Raw genomic sequence first — 15,730 nt, forward strand, 5'->3', positions numbered from 1 at the left:
AGGGCCAGATGCTGATGTGTTGTCTCCACTGACTGCTGCCCTGCCACAATATGTTTCTTCTCTCCCCTACTATTGTGTAAGACTCACACAAACGACAACAGGAAAATGACTTAAATGGCTGTACACAGAGTGCTGCCAAATGCAAACCCAACACCCCAGAGGGAGAGATTCCCTCTACCCTATTTCACTTCTGGTAACCGCAGACTATTGTCATTGTTTACCTTGATTGGATGTCCCGCAGGGGAGAGAGTCAGTTGGTAACTTCTCGGTGTCCTGAGTCCACGGGGGATTTAGCCATGTGACTTCCAGTAACTAGAGAGAGGTCCAACCCAAAGGGTGACCTGTGCTTGGACTAGACCCATCTCTACCAGGAATGTTCACAGGAGCCATGCGAGCTCTCCCTTCCGTGCTGCACTGCACCTCTGAATCCGATAGACAACACCAGCTGAGTGTGAGGGGTCTAACCATGTTCTCTTCTTCACTCTTGCTCCCCCCTGCAGGTTTGCGAAACTCTTGCTTCGCCTCCCCGCCCTCCGATCCATTGGCCTGAAATGCCTGGAGCACCTGTTCTTCTTCAAGCTAATAGGAGACACGCCCATCGACACCTTCTTGATGGAGATGCTGGAAGCACCCCACCAAATGACATAGAGAATCTCAGCTGGGTCAGTCCCTTCACCCAGCAGGGGCCTCAGCAGCCTCCTCCCACCTCCGCTCTTCCTCTTCCTCCTCCCTCTCCCCAGTGCCAGAGACCGCATCCGCTCTTCTCCGTCTGACCCAGGGTGACACCCCGCTGGCCCTTGCCTCCTCGTCACACTGACTTCTGCTCATTTTGTCACTGCTGCATCGAAGGGGCTGACGATTGTTTTACTATTTTAGATGTAGAGAGGTGGCGTTTCAGAAGCAAACAACCCCCCTGCTCCGCCTCCTGGCACACCTGAGTTTGAAGCCAAACTGAAGGCCAGGCTTCTCAGCTCCCTGTCTGCCCCTGCCGTAGTTGGGTTTGGATTTCTGCATGTGGCTGAGATGATTGGTTGGAAGCAGGCAGCGGGGTTGATCCCACCCATAGGAACTCTGAGCTGCTGGGGTTTGGATGGACTGGGGGAGTGGTTTAATCCTGCTTACCCACAGCTGGATATTTTCAGAGGATGGAGTTTTTGAAAGAGGAAAGAATATATATTTTTGGTTTCTAACAATTAGTATTTACTTCTCTCGAGGAAAGCCGCTCTGGAATGGCCCCTGCCATGTCGCGAATGAGGATTTTTTGCAGAGCCTTCTCTTTTAATTGAAAAGCAGGGGATTGTGTGATTGATCGCTTATCCCCTTCGCCCTCCCCAAACTAATGACCTGAACGGAGAGATGACCGGTCACACCGAGAGACTGAGCCCCCCTCTGTGTGTGGAGGGCAGTGTGGACGGCGGTGACTTCAGTGCCCTGCTTTCCTTCTGGAAAAGCAACAGCGTGTCATGATTTTTCCAAAGATGACTGTTCTCTCAGTTGTGGAGCTAGCCAATCACAACACGAACCATCCGGATTGCACAAGTCTCTAGCGGTTGCTTTAAGGCTGCAGTGATTCCAATTCCCACTCCCTCCTAAGAGTCTTACTGGGATCCCTACCTCTCCCTTAACACACAGGCATTCGTCATGACCCATAACGCTACGTGCATTTCACATTCTGGTGTCCACGCACACTTGCTCAGCCAGGCCAAGCAAACTAGTTGATGTTAGTCAGATTGTCAGGGCTTCTGGGAGAGCCAGTTTGCCTGGCAGTAGGACTGATGGCTACTAGGAGCTCGTAATGGGCATAGTGGTGCGAATAACCAATTCTTCAGCTCACGTGCATGTCAATAGGGCCCAATTCATCACCGTTTTGCAAATCATTGACATCAGTGCAAAATGTTACCACCCTCATCTGACGATTTGGCAGCATGGGTGTAGATGACTGCACAGGGTGCCAGGCAATGATAAATTGGGCCTTAGGGCAGCACTTGATTGGTGAGATTGATTGGTGAAGTGAGGGCTGTGCCTTCCCCAAAACTCTTCCCCGTCTGCTCTAGTTATTGATTTTTGTGGGTGATTTGGTGCTCCCGACAGGGATCAGGAAATGGGGGTGCAGCTCTGTCCTAGTGGCCAAAAAGGTGATTTTCCATTTTCTGGTTAAATATTAAATTTACCATCTCAGAATAGAGATTGCAAAGAAATCCCCTCATCCTCCCCCCGCAAAAAACCCTTTTGCTTTCTCCATTGGACTCTCGCACCATTTTCTTAGAACAACGTGTGATGAGCATTCAGGAACACCTCCGTTTTGAAAGGGCCCGGGCAGGAAACCTTTGCCATGCCTGGGGAGATATCCGAGAACAGCAGGGAGCACTGAAGGGACTACTTACCTTTGCAGTACCTTTGGCTGATATTCCATGTTTCTGTGGTAATTCTGAGGGAAGCTGTATTATAAAAATTCTGCTTTAGCCAGGAAACAAAAATGCAGTAACTTTAGCTTGATCACTCAAAAATCTCTGATCTCTTGGACAGCAAGGTGGCTGGTGGGTTTTTAGGTACTTCCCTAAATGCTTCGATCCTAGAAACACAACCACTGAGGAGCAATTACTTGCTGATCAGAGATACTAATAAGATCTTATCTAGCCCATTCATTAGAAAGCAGGATTGTTCCCTACAGTCTATTCCCCAGAATTCTGTCCAGTCCAGTTGGAAATGACCTGAACAACCAGGACTCCACCACTTCCCTGAGTAGGGAGGTTATTTCACAGTCTGCTGGATCTCACTTTTACAGATTTTTCCAGCTCTTCAGCCTGTTGGCTGATTGTCCCAGGCAGCAGGAGCCGCTTTAAAAAATGTGTGGGGAAGGTGGATCAGTTTTTTTTTTTTTTTTTTTAACAGACTGCTGGTTTCTCACTTAATTCCTGTGCATTTGCCAAAACACAGCACTGCACAAACTCTGGGGAACATCCTCATGCTTCTTAGGGGGCAGCGAATCAGCCAGGTGTCGCCTGAGGCCAAGCTAGAAAACAAATTAAAAGGAAAAGCAGAAGAAACAATGAAGTATCTTGCTGATTTTTTTTCAGAGGAAAGTAGCTATTCTTAACACACGAAAGGAGCATTTGGGCCAAGCCAAGAACGAGATGCCTGCGGTTGGCTCCCTACCAGGGACTTCCCTGCTACTTTTATTTGGTTTGTGCTTTAAAATGACAAATTATTAACGTCCAAAACTATTTCTTCTCCTGCCCCATTCGTTACAACTGGCTCTTTAAATAGCTGCTTTGTGTCTCAGTCAAGTGTGATCAAGCAAATCCAGCCCTGGGCTATTACCTGTGTTCATTCAGAGGCATGGTTGCTACTCAATCTTGCAGCTGCTGCCCACTTTCCAAGCACGCTGGCAGTTCAAGTTCCATCAGCTAATAATGCCGTCTTGTAGTTAAACAAGGATTTCAGGTCATAACTGACCCCCAGGCCAGCCTGAAGTGTCAAATCCACAGAGGCAGGGAACGTGTTTTGGCTGTGTTTCTTTGGCAGCCTGGGCGCTGCTGAAAATATTATTAAACAGCTTCGTCCTGGAAGAATTTGCCAAGGAAACAAGGCAAGAGAACATAGTTATCTAGAGGATGCCAACGTGGGCCATCATGGTCTATGCATTTCCATCAGAAGCGTGAGAGAGCGGTCAGCAGGGGATTGCGGGTACCTGTAAACTTCCCACCAGGCTGGCACATGGGATCTGAGCCCAAAAGCATCATGGTTATTTTTTAACCAGCATTTTGGATCACCATCCCTGTCATTGCTACTGAATCTCAGGTGTTTAAACGTTTTAGGAGTCTAAGAAGCCTGGATTATGTGTTATGTCTGCCTAGAGCCTGCTTGCCCGAGAATATCAGGGTGCTTTATTAAAGAGCCCATTGAACCTAGCACTGTAATAAACCTTTACTCTTGTTTATCTCCATTGGGCAGAACCCCCTTTTTTTTCAATTGGATGCTTGAAAGGAGCTCTGTTGGGGCTGGAAGTCTAAGTTGCTGTTTGTTTTTCTAGGTTGCAAATGTGAGCTCTTAGCCAGCTTTTCATCAGCCGTCAGAAGGAGCTAGGGAACAGGGGCTGGTTTAGGCCAAAGACGGACTTGTGCGGGGGGGACGACGACTTCTGAGCCCCCCTGGGGAAAGGTGGGCAGAGCTGCGATCTAATGAGCATTCAGCACATCTCACCCACATTAATGTAGAACCACGTCTGAGTCTAAACGGCTTCCCCGGCTCTTCAGTAAATAAATAGTACAGTATCCTAGAGCAATAGCGTCAAACACTGCAGTACCAGTATTAGAAACTTGAGCATCCCTGCAGAATACTGTAGTGTAAAGATGAAGTATCATCCAGCAGTTACAGCAGGCGGTTTGGCAGTCAGGACTCCTGCCAGTGACTTGTTGCGTAACCTTGGGCACGTTTCTGTGCCTTGGTTTCCCTTTCTTTAAAATGAGAATAATAATAATAATGCCTCCTAAGCATGGAGCATGAGGTTCTTTTTAATTTCGAGGGGTGTTTCAGCAGAGGTAGAGACAGATCTTCAACTGGTGCAGATCGGCAGAGCTGCATTGACATCAGTGGGGGCTATGGTGATTTGTACCAGCTGAAGATCTGGCCCGTAGGGAGTCGAGGCAGCATTTGTAGGAACGTATTTTACCCTGACCAAACATGAACGACCCATTTCAGGACCTGCAAGCGACAGTTACCAAAACCATATGCCAACCCAAATGTTCCCGGCCCTGCTAGTTCCCCAGCTGGAGTGACACAGAAGCCCACATGGGCTCTGTGACTTTTGCAGCAGCAGCAGCCTTAAAGTGACCCGCTTTTACTTGGATTGAATTGACTCCTTCATTTGTATCTTCCTTCACGTCGGTTTTTTTCCCCCTCCTCATCATTATAACTATTATAACTATAATACATGCTTGTTTGAAGAGGTGATACATGGGTAAAAAAGGAAAGGCACATTATTCACTAGAGAGCTAGGACTTTTACTTAACCAGACATTAGTATTCTCGCAAAATCTGGTTCGATTAAGGTGATTTATTTTTTAATTCTTGGTTGGTTTTTTTTATTATTATTATATTTGTTTGGTGGGACAATCTTTAATTTTCTAAAGATAGCACAAACATCAGCTCTTCAGCCACCCACCTGCCACACTGGATGTTCTTCGCTGCCTTGTGTGTGTGTTTCCACTGGATCCTGGAACAAACTGAGCTTAAATCAATGTGCATTTTAGGATGTTTCCTCAAGAAGCCGTTGCACCTTCCCCCCACTTTCTTTTCCCCCAATCCCTAACTCCCAAACGCCCACTTCATGTAAAACCTTCACCGCGGAGCTATTTGCGTGAAAGGCCTTGAAAACGTACATGTACTGTATACTTAGGCAACATACAGTGTAACTGGCCCCATGGTTCCTGGCAGCCAAGCTGATCTCTGCACTTTCAACCTTTAGACAGCGGTTTCAACTCAAATCTGCGTCACATCCGTTGAAGGGGAACGTTCCAGCCTAAACCCAGAGAAGTCTGCGGCGGGGGAAAAGTAATACATCAGATTGGTTTTGTCTCAAACGTCCAGGACTGGAAAAGCAAATTGGCTACACCCCCAGTCCCTGGAGTTCTCCAGTGAACTGTAAGATCCGGTCTCTCGGAGTCGTATATTTCTTTGGAACAGACTGCAGCCCACTTGCGTAACTGAAGAATATATTCAGCCACCCATCCTTTGACTCTTTGCCTGCTCATCCCTTCCCACACTGCCACCACCCATCAGCCCGTTGAAACCAGTGCGGGTGTAAGTGGCACACATCCAGCAGCAAAGCTGACGCAACCTTCTACCTGGACTGTTCAGCAGCCCTGAAGTGATTTGCTCTTTTCCAAAGGGCAAGCGGAACTTAAATGTTTGTAATCAGCAAATGAACAAAGGCTGGTTCTTTATCATCAGAGCAGGACCAAAGGAACCACACCTGACCACCGATCTCCCAGTCAACCTTTTGGCACTCTTTGAGGACAATCCTAAATGGTGGTGGTCGAAGTGGGGTCAAGGATGGAGACACGTGACCTTGTAGCTGGCCCCTGTTACCAGCAGTGGCTAAATAGCTGATGATGTCCCCATCAGTGACCAGAGTGCATGATCTATTTTAAGTTGATACATATGTGTGTGTGTATACATGTATGTACTGTAGATATATACACTGTATAAATATCCTCACTCACATATACATATATTATAACCGTAGCAATTACAGACTTTTTGTTTTCTTTAATTTGATTCTTTTTTTTTCTCATACATTTTTGCTTCATGTAAGCAAGTACATTGTATCAGAACCCCTTCTGGATTGGCTTGCACCAAGACCGGATCTTTATAACTCAAGACAAAGGAAATGCATCTATTTTAAGATGCTTTTTTTTTTTTTTTTTTTAGAAGCAGGTGATTTGACTAAAATAGCTTTAGCAATTCCCAACACTTAGCGAGAGATGCCTTAGCTATGGGGTGCATAGCTAAAATAAAATAAAATGTAGAAAGAATTACAAAAATAAAAAAACAGAAATAAATAAAAAAGAAGATAAGGAAAAAATATCTAAATCATCAATAAAGTTTAAAAAATCTATTTTTGTACAAATGTAATTTTATCCCTTACATATTCTTTGTTTTATTTCTGCTTCTATAGAGATTGTTGTAAACTCTTTCTCTCTGTATAGATGTTCCACCAAAGGGACGGAAACCTGAATGAGAGGGAGAAAAAATTGACAGTGTTTTAAAGGCTTTCTATGAAATCTCTTTGGAAATATTTTTTTTAATGGACTTTTTATTCTTTCCCCCACCACTTCCGAAAAAAAAAATTTTTTGGTCTCTTGTCATGTTTATCCGGCGTTCCTGCAGGTCTGTTTTACTGTGAAATCACTACCGTATATTATTGTTCACACACACACAAAATGCTGCTGGAAACGCCAGTATTTTGATGAACAATTGTATTAGAATTGTAAAAAAAAAAAAAAAAAAAAAGAGAGGAAAAAAAAGAAAATATACGAGCGTTTTAAAATATAATCTGGTTCAAGCCCTCTTTTGTTCTTAATGGGTGTTCTTTGGTTTGCTCTTTAAAGACCTGATCCCAACCCCATTGAAGTCAATGTAAATACTCTCTCATTGACTTCCCTGGGCTTTGGAGCGTGTCCTCCACCAGTACTTCAATGGAATCATTGGCAAACTTCATGTTTTCTCACTTGTATCTGTAATGAACCAGTGTGCACAGCTCCACCTTGTGGCCACCTTTAGTCCTGTTTACATTTCTACTCCACTTGGCTTTTTCTTTTCCCTTCCTGAACTGGGCAACCTGAGCTGCTTGATGTCAGAAGAAGAGAGGCTGAGATTCGACGGCTCTCTTAGGTTATTGTTACCATTTGGTTTACACATGATCTGTCTACGGTTGGACAGAGGACAGAAATTCAGTCCAATAGCCAGCCACTGTTGTGTGAGAGCTGTATTCCCGTTCGAGAACCACAGACCTGTCCACTCCAGTGTAAAACACAAGCTGTTCCTCGCCTCCCAGGCCACGCGCTCCAGAATACGCAGCCTGTATTGGTGTTATGCTCTGCGATACATGATCGCAAGTGGCCCGAAACCTTTCAATTGGGTTGGCTGGGTGGGTGGAGGAAAACAGACATTTTCCTTCCCCCATTGCCTGCTGCTCAGCCAGATGAGCCTTTGAATTCGCCGAAACACCTGTAGGACCAGAGAATGCTCGTGGTACAGTTCAGAACTCCAGGCACTCCTAGAAGCAAACTGGATACTAGCTGTTGTGGGGAAAAAGCTTTCCCTCTGCCATAGGCAAACCACCCATAACACCTTCCAGATTTTGCCTTAGATAACTTAATAGAAATACAGCGGTGGCATAATTCTCCCTGTTTAGCATAGGGGATCCCGAGGGAATGCTGCAGATACTCAGGTATTGTAATTAATGCAGGCCATTGGAAAGCTGTTAAGGCTGATCACTGGAGATTAGGGTGAACAGGTCATAGGGATGGTGCCTAGTGTAAAACCCCTACTGCTGATGACGAGCGCTGTGAATGCACAATGGAAGATCCAAAGCCAATGTCAATTCAGTTTTGCACCTTGTGGGCCGTAGTCAGACTTAAGGGTGTAGAGTCCTGTGCACATGGAGTCCTTTCATTGACATCAAGAAGGCTTTGGATCAGGCCCTACGTGGACAATTGATATCAATGGGAGGGGTGGGTGAGGGTCTGGGAACAGAGGTTACCCCTTGGCTTTTCTTTTGCTGAGGGGGATTGTTTTGTGCAGCTCTGGTGCTTGTGATCAGCCAATATAGAGAGGAGCCAGGCTGCCTTTTGGGTAGCCTATTCCACTGTAAAACATCGATACCTTGAACTAATATAGCAGGACCGTGACTGCACAATGGAGACGTTAATCCACGCCCCTTTGGGATCCACCAAGTGTTCGGCTCAGCATGGAGCGTAGGCGCACCCCGGTCCTTTTGTGACACTTCTCACTCACACAGTGACAACGTTATATTGACACTCTGTCCCCTGAGGGCTGGCATGAAGATACCAGGAGATTGTGTTGTTTTAAACCCACCTTCCCTGCTGATGTCCAAGTTGTGCCCTCAAGTGGGAGCATTGCAGTGTAGGGAGGTGTCACTGAATTCCTAAGGCAGTTTGTGTGTGAACAGTAGCTGCTAGCAGTGGTCTGGGCTCTAACCTGAACTTGGTGCTACAAAGAAGACTGGATTTGCTCTTGGGTTTACAGTGGAGGTGAATGTTCTCCAATTGTTACAGAATAGATCAAAATGTTTGGGGGGGGAGGGGCTTAAACTGAGTTAGTGCTGATCTGTGAATTTAAAAAGCACTTACATTTTGTTTGAAAAGGGAGGTGGGGGAAGTTTTTACCTTAAACTCAGCATATTTAGCAAGATCGCTGCATTTTGTGCTCACTAGTGCAAGCCTTTAGGAAAATATACTGCAGTAATAATCTCTAATGCTACAGCGTAGTGTTACTGCAGAGTTTGAGGCTGTTATTGCACAGTACTATAGTCATGATGGTTAAGTATGCAATACTGCAACAGGGTGAAATGGCAGAAGATGGGCCCCAAGGAGCTTTGGACCTGACTCTGAGCTGATGCTGGTGCAGCTCAATTGACTTCAGTGGAATCTTTCCTGATTCATGCTGTAACAGAGATCAGGGTCAGGCCTGGTATTTGGATCTAGATTAGGGTTAAGATAGCAGTTTGAAGCTCTGAGAGCTAGGGATTGGGTTGTGGTTCAGGTTTGACAGCTGCAAAAATGGTGTGAGCTGTTCTTGTGAAATGTTGTCTTGTGGGATTCTGGGGAGATCAGCTGATTTGGGCCATTTTGAACGGGGGACTTCTGGAAAGAGCAGCTGGCTATATGAGATGTTAGCCGTCTTGTGCTGTTCCCCTGGAAATATTGGCTGCATCCAGTCTGAAAACAGATCCCATTCACCGCTGGATCCCCTCCAAATCCATCGTGTTTGAGGGGGAATGTTTGGAATTGAGCTTCCAGCTTTGCCCCATTTCTAAGGACAATTTAAAGAAAAATGGAGAGGGGTTTTTACAACTGGGTTAGATTTTACATGGTAATGGGGAAAAGGACACAGTCGGATGCTGCTGAGTGAAGAAAGGTCTGGCCTTTTCACCGCTGAAATCCCACATATGCTCTTAAATACACAGCGCCCATTCTGGGCCTCTGCATAGGGCTGAAATTCACCCCCCACCCCCAAGGCAGTATCTCAGGTGAAGGGAGGAGCAGGCGGCACACAGAGCCTGTTGAGCTGACAAATTTCCTTGCTCCTGTCTCAGAGGCTGGTTATTTGTCTTGTTAATCTGCAGGCAACAGTATGTGTTTGGAGAATAAATATTTACCTCCCTTTCCTGTGTTTTTTGGTTCTCCCAGGGTGGAGCTAGGTGGCTAGGACCGGTGGCGATGTGATATTCTTTCTCTTTAACAGAGGACTCACATTCACTGTAGTGATTGATTAGTAGTCTGACTTAAAAGCTGCTCACTGGTTTTAAAATACATTTATTTTTAACATAAGATTTGTTTATATATTTAAAAAAGAAGGTAAACATGAAACAGCTTTTTTTCTTTCTTTCTTACTCTTCACAGCTTCTTGGTGATCAACACTGTGTTTGTCGAAATCTCACTTGTGAAGTTTCTCTATTCTGCCCTCCCCTCTCCTTTCTTTTCCTCTCCTCCCGGGGGAGGGTTCATGATCAATTTGCTGCTTTCTCATGGCCTTAGAACATGAAGGGAGTAAGAGGCGGGGAGCTTGGAAAACTCTTTGGGATTTCTCTGTCTTATGCAGAGATCAAAGCGCCTGTTTTGAACTTTTCTTGATTTGCTGGTATCAGATGATTATTGTTTAATGTAATAAAATCTGTTACATACAATCAATGTGTGGGGGCTTTTCTTCTGTCCGAATTTTGGGCACCAGAAATTAGGGCCTTGAGCGTACAAAACTCATCTATATTTTTAAAGATCTCTTTAGCCTGTGGATGAGAAGCTGGACACTGGTGCATGGATGCTACCCCGGCTGGTTCAGAGATCTGACTAGCTAGGTCCACTCAGAGTGTTGCCAACTCTCCTGATTTTATCATGAGTCTTGTGATAGCTGGTGTTTTTTCTTAAATCCCCAGCTCCTGGAGGCATGTGATAAAGGGCAAATCTCAGCTTTCGTTTTGAAAAAAATCATGATTTTTAAGCCAGTCTCATGATATTTTGGGTCCTGACTCCTGATGTTCGAATGCTCGGGGCCGGCAATACTGCGAGCATCCAGAAGTTTGGCGCTGATCCAAAATCTGATGACAACAGGCCAGAAAATACTGCAGGAACAGGTGTCATGGATGTATTTTGGCACTTGCAACACTGAAAAGCAGGAGCCGGGGAGGGGAATGAATCAAGAGGGGTTTGTCTGAACCACAGCCAGAGTCAGGAGCTGTTGGAGAGGTGAGCTGCAGGGAACAGGACTCCTGTGTTCCAACACTGGCATCCATGAGCTCTCCATCTGTGGCGATGGGCAAGTCTCCTGAATTCATCTTTGTCTGCCTTGGGCTCTGTGACTGTGAAATGGGAATAATAATAGTGGCCAGTCCCAGAAGGGTTGTGCAGGCTGGTTAATGTTAGTAGAGCTCTTCGTGGAGACATACTAGGACATCTAGGTTGCGTTTGGGAAGTCCAGGTCTATTGGTTTGGCTATCGCTAGTTGCATTATGGTTTTAAATTCATTTTTTAAAAAAATTCCAAAAATGTTTCAGAATGGTTGAAACCAACAGAAAACCTTTTGTTTGACCCGAAACATTTTTTTCCCGACTTTTTGAAATTGCCAACGAACTGACAAATCCATTATTGGTCCAGCGTTCTAGGTGGAAACAGATCGAGGCTAAGTGCATGCTTGCGGTTGCAGGCGAAGCCCTGGGAAGGATTGTCTTGTGGTTAAAGCACTGGCCTGGGTGTCAGGAGTCCTTGGCTCTATTCAGCTGGGCCACCAACTTGCTTTGTGACAATGGGGAAGTCACTTAACTTCCTCATGCCCTGTAGTAAGTGACACCACTTCCCTTCCTCAGAGCAGTGGGGAGCGGGAATTGTGAGCCATCAGCTGCTAGGGTTTGTAAAGTGGTTTGAGATCCTTAGATAGGAGGGCAAAGTTCCATTATTTCTTGCCAGGACTCAATCCTGCGGGGATAGGGGCTTTGGGAATACAACACGAGAGATCATTTCTCTCTCTGGTACTTTGTCATTTACTAACTGTCCAAGGAGCATGGGCTAGTTCTCTCCTAATGATCCCTCTCGAGTGGCTTTTTCACCCCAACCAGCCCATTAGGATAATCATCGTAATGCCTCCAAGGAGGGTCGGGGCAGCCTTCACTGTGGGCACAGTTCCAGCGGCCTGAGTGGGGACCTCAATCTTCTGCATCAAGTTGCCAAGCAACACTTCTGCAGGCCTCCCCGTCACATCCGGTATCCATAGTGACATCTCTCCCCAGAACAGAGATACTGGACTAGCTGAGTTTGCTGTGTGAAGAAGCTCGAGCCTTTTGGCCTGATTCTCCTCTCTCACACACAGGTGGAAAGGGGTGTTGAATTATGCTGGGTGTAAAAGCAGGGTGAATGGAGGGCGAGTTCCCTTGAATTTTCCTTCTGGTCTAGGAGTAATACTAATATACCATCAGGACTCACGCTGAATCACAGTCTGTCTATCTCTAGTACTTTACATCATGGCACCGGTTACCTAGCAGAGCATCTGAGCACTGCACAGTCTTTAATGTATTTACCCTCTCCGCGCCCTTGTGAAGCAGATTGTTACCCATTTTACAGAATGTGAAGGGGAACTGAAGCCCAGAGAGACTAAAATGCCTAGCCTGAATTGAGGAAAGGTTTATGCGAAGAGATGCCTTTTGCATTGTGTTGTAAAGTCCTATGGAAGTCAGTGAGTTCTAAGGGCTTTGGAATCAAGCACGAGTTGATTCTGGTCTCCTGCTGCAGAGAGATCCACAGATGGACAAGATAGCTTTGCCTCCAGCACATCTGAGATTTGGACTGGGTTCTAGCTGCGTTATCCCTGTGGATCTTAGACCCCTAACATAGGATATAGCAATCATCTAAATATTTTTTGTCCCATATTGCCCCATTATAATTGCTTTCAGGCAGGGCAGTCAAACCGTTCTGAATGTGATGTCAAACTATGATTGGTTGTTTGGCTCATCTATAGCAGTGGATAAATGATATAACCCACTTAATCTGCATTCCTGTTCATTGAAAGGGAAGCATCAGTGTCATTCTGTTGTTTGCTAAGTGTCTGCTTTTGTTAGCACACTCATTAACACAGAGGGATATTGAATAGCAAGGCCCAGCTGTCCAGAGAACTGTATACTCTGGCTGTCACCAAACCATCAGGCCAGATCTGCTCTAATCTCTCTGTAGGAGGCTGTACTTTGGGAGACTCCTTCAGAAAAAGCAACGCTCCTCTTGATTACCTAAACTTGCTGGGGATAGAGGTTTCAGGGTGGGCCTGGAGTCCCTGCAAAGTGGTATGCTGACAAGCGCAAAGTGATGCTGCCACCTGCTGGGCAAGGTGCTGTACTTGCCTTTAGAGGAACATTTTTAAGAAACCCTGTTGGGAAATCTTTGCAACCGGAGGAGGCAGAGGTCTGGGAGAGGCTCTCAGTGGTTTTAATTCAAAGAGGCTCACGGGGGAGCTCTTTAATCTTGTTTCATGCCCTATGGGTCTGTGGTCACTCTGAGTTTCTGTTCTGAGCAAAGGCCAGAACTAGAAGAGAAACTCAGTTGAAACTAGAGGCCATCAACTGTCCCCTGGCTCACCTGAAACTCGGACCTGCAGCTCGCTCTCTGGTTTGTACACATCCATGGGCCCTACTTAATGTGTGCAGCTCCGTGTGCATGAATTCTCACAGCCATCTCCTATTGTTTCAAGCATGGCTGCTGCTTCTTTCTGGTTTGCACTCCCTACCACCAATAAAGGCACACTGCGAATTTTGTAACGTTGTGATTAGATTTAGGATATTCTTTCCTGACCCTTGCAGCCAATCAGCTTACTCCCTTGAAGCATGTGCTTTACTTTCACCATAGCTTCTTTAACCTTCCACCCTCACGCCCTGCACTGTATTTGACTCACTAACTTCCTGCAGCAGTGTGTTCCATAAGTTGACTGACCACTGTGTAAAGCAGTATTTCTTCTTATTTTCCTTTAAATTAATGAGGGGAATTCTTGTTGTTAAAATATGGGAAAGGGTTAAAAATAAGCTTATAGTTAAGTACTCCGTAAAATGTGTACTTTTCATTTCAAAAGGTCTTGAGATCCCAAGGGAGGAGAGAAATACTAGCCATAAAAATTTAGCATCCCTTTCCCCTGCAAAGCTGGTGGCAAACCTTTGTTTGGCTTTACATGCAACATTTTCCATATGGCACTCCAAAACATCTCACTTCCACTAAACCCACGTTTTGTTTTTCTACTAACAAAGTGAGGAATGACTCTTGGCTTGGTGATTTGCCACTGCAGAAGGCTAAAAGAAAAGATGCTTTTAAGACTCAGTCCCTCACAATCTAAACCCATTCAGATGGTCACACTGAAATTCATCAGAAGGGCTTTATGTGCAACCACTCTCTCGGTAATATACTTTAGCTGGTGTTTGAGAGAGAGAAAACTATTATGCCAGGGAGAACCTAATTAAAATAATTAAAATATGCATAATTATTAATATACTGATAAAGGTGGAGTTGACTGAAGACCAGAAGGACTCTGATTCACAACTGAAATAATGAAAGCACTGTGTGGTTGATTCACTGTGATTCATAGGGTCATATTATCAGTTGCTCGCTCTCTGTGGACTTTTTATTATTTATAGTGTAGTATAGTACAACCAAAATCAGGGCCCCACTGTGCTAGGTGCTGTACACACACATAGTAAGAGACAGTCCCTGCCCCAAATGCTTGGGATGAGGCAAAGAATGAGAGGGGAAACTGAGGCACAGGGAGGTGACGTGTCTTATCCAAGGTCATACAGCTGGTCAGTGGCTGAGCTGGGAATAGCCCCCAGGCCTCTTGACTCCAAACCCAGTGCCTCATCTACTAGCCCATGACAAATTTCTATGCCTGCAGTTATTCCCAAATCCTGAGAGTTTTGCTTCTTTCACCGTGAATGTTTTTTTGTCTGAAAAATAAAAGACATTATTTGCTGTTTGTCATCCTAAGAGGGAAAAAAACAGTTGCTTATCCAATCACAGGAGCAGAAAGAATACCACGTGACTTAGGGGACCAGTCACACAAGATGAATGATGAACAGTGATACTTTGCAAACAACTCACAGGTTGAAAATTATCCATCTGGACCTTTCGGTGAATCCCTACGAACAACGAACACAGGCGCTGGTGCTGGGGGTCAGCTCACCACTTATGCACTAACCAAGGGAGGAGCAAGCAGTCTGACTAGCTCTGAGGACTAATGACAGTACCTAGCGATTATCTAGCACTTTTCATCTGAAGACCACAAGGTACTGTACAAAGGAGGTCAGCATCGTGACCCCCCACTTTACAGATGGGGAAACTGAGTCACACAAAGGGGCTATGACTTGCCCAAGGTCACCCAGCAGCAGAGCCAGCCTTCCTGAGTGCCTAGTCCAGTGCTCTGTCAACGGTGATCAATGGAACCTAATCTTTGAATGAGGCCTCCTGGCTTCTCTCCATGTGCCAAGCTGAGGCAGCTGATTGCCTCAAGTCTGGTCTAGTTAATTTCTCTCTCCAGTGCCTGTTCCTGGAATTGTCGCTATGGAAATGCACAGCCAATCCACCCAGTCAGACCTGGTTAATGCATGCTAGGTTTAGCTGCATACCTGCTGTTCTGAATGGCTTTAAACAAGGACTTGGTCTGATTCTCCAACATGGACTGCTGGCTGGGCTGCCGGCTGCACTGGAGAGAAAGCACCAGTGAGATGCTGTCATGGAAGAAATCGGAGACGATGTTTCAGATGGATTCTTTTCAAAAGGTTAGGGTAAGATTTAAGCCTTACATTTTTCCCAGGGTCCCTGCTGGATGGTCTAAAGTTTGGGATTTTATGTTTCCACCAGTCTTTGCTGCAGAGAGGGGGACACTGAGGCCCAGAGCAAGGAGGTGAGTTGCTCAGGGTCAAACAGCAACTGACTCAGATAGGCCTGACTCCTTTTAGCCCAGTGCCA

At 45.6% G+C, this 15,730-nt stretch overlaps 1 protein-coding gene across 2 annotated transcripts in view; it reads left to right on the top strand.

Annotated features, from left to right (window-relative positions):
- Window positions 1-10,431, top strand: part of RXRA (retinoid X receptor alpha) — a 226,725-nt gene extending 216,294 nt beyond the window's left edge. For both annotated transcript variants that reach the window (XM_027823386.3, XM_007061008.4), the window contains one exon: window positions 501-10,431. In XM_027823386.3, coding sequence (XP_027679187.1) covers window positions 501-648 — 148 coding nt within the window. In that variant the 3' untranslated portion in view covers window positions 649-10,431. The remainder of the gene's footprint in view (window positions 1-500) is intronic.
- Window positions 10,432-15,730: the final 5,299 nt, after the last annotated feature.

The sequence above is a fragment of the Chelonia mydas genome, chromosome 16 (genome assembly GCF_015237465.2).
Source record: "Chelonia mydas isolate rCheMyd1 chromosome 16, rCheMyd1.pri.v2, whole genome shotgun sequence".
Lineage (NCBI taxonomy): Eukaryota > Metazoa > Chordata > Testudines > Cheloniidae > Chelonia > Chelonia mydas.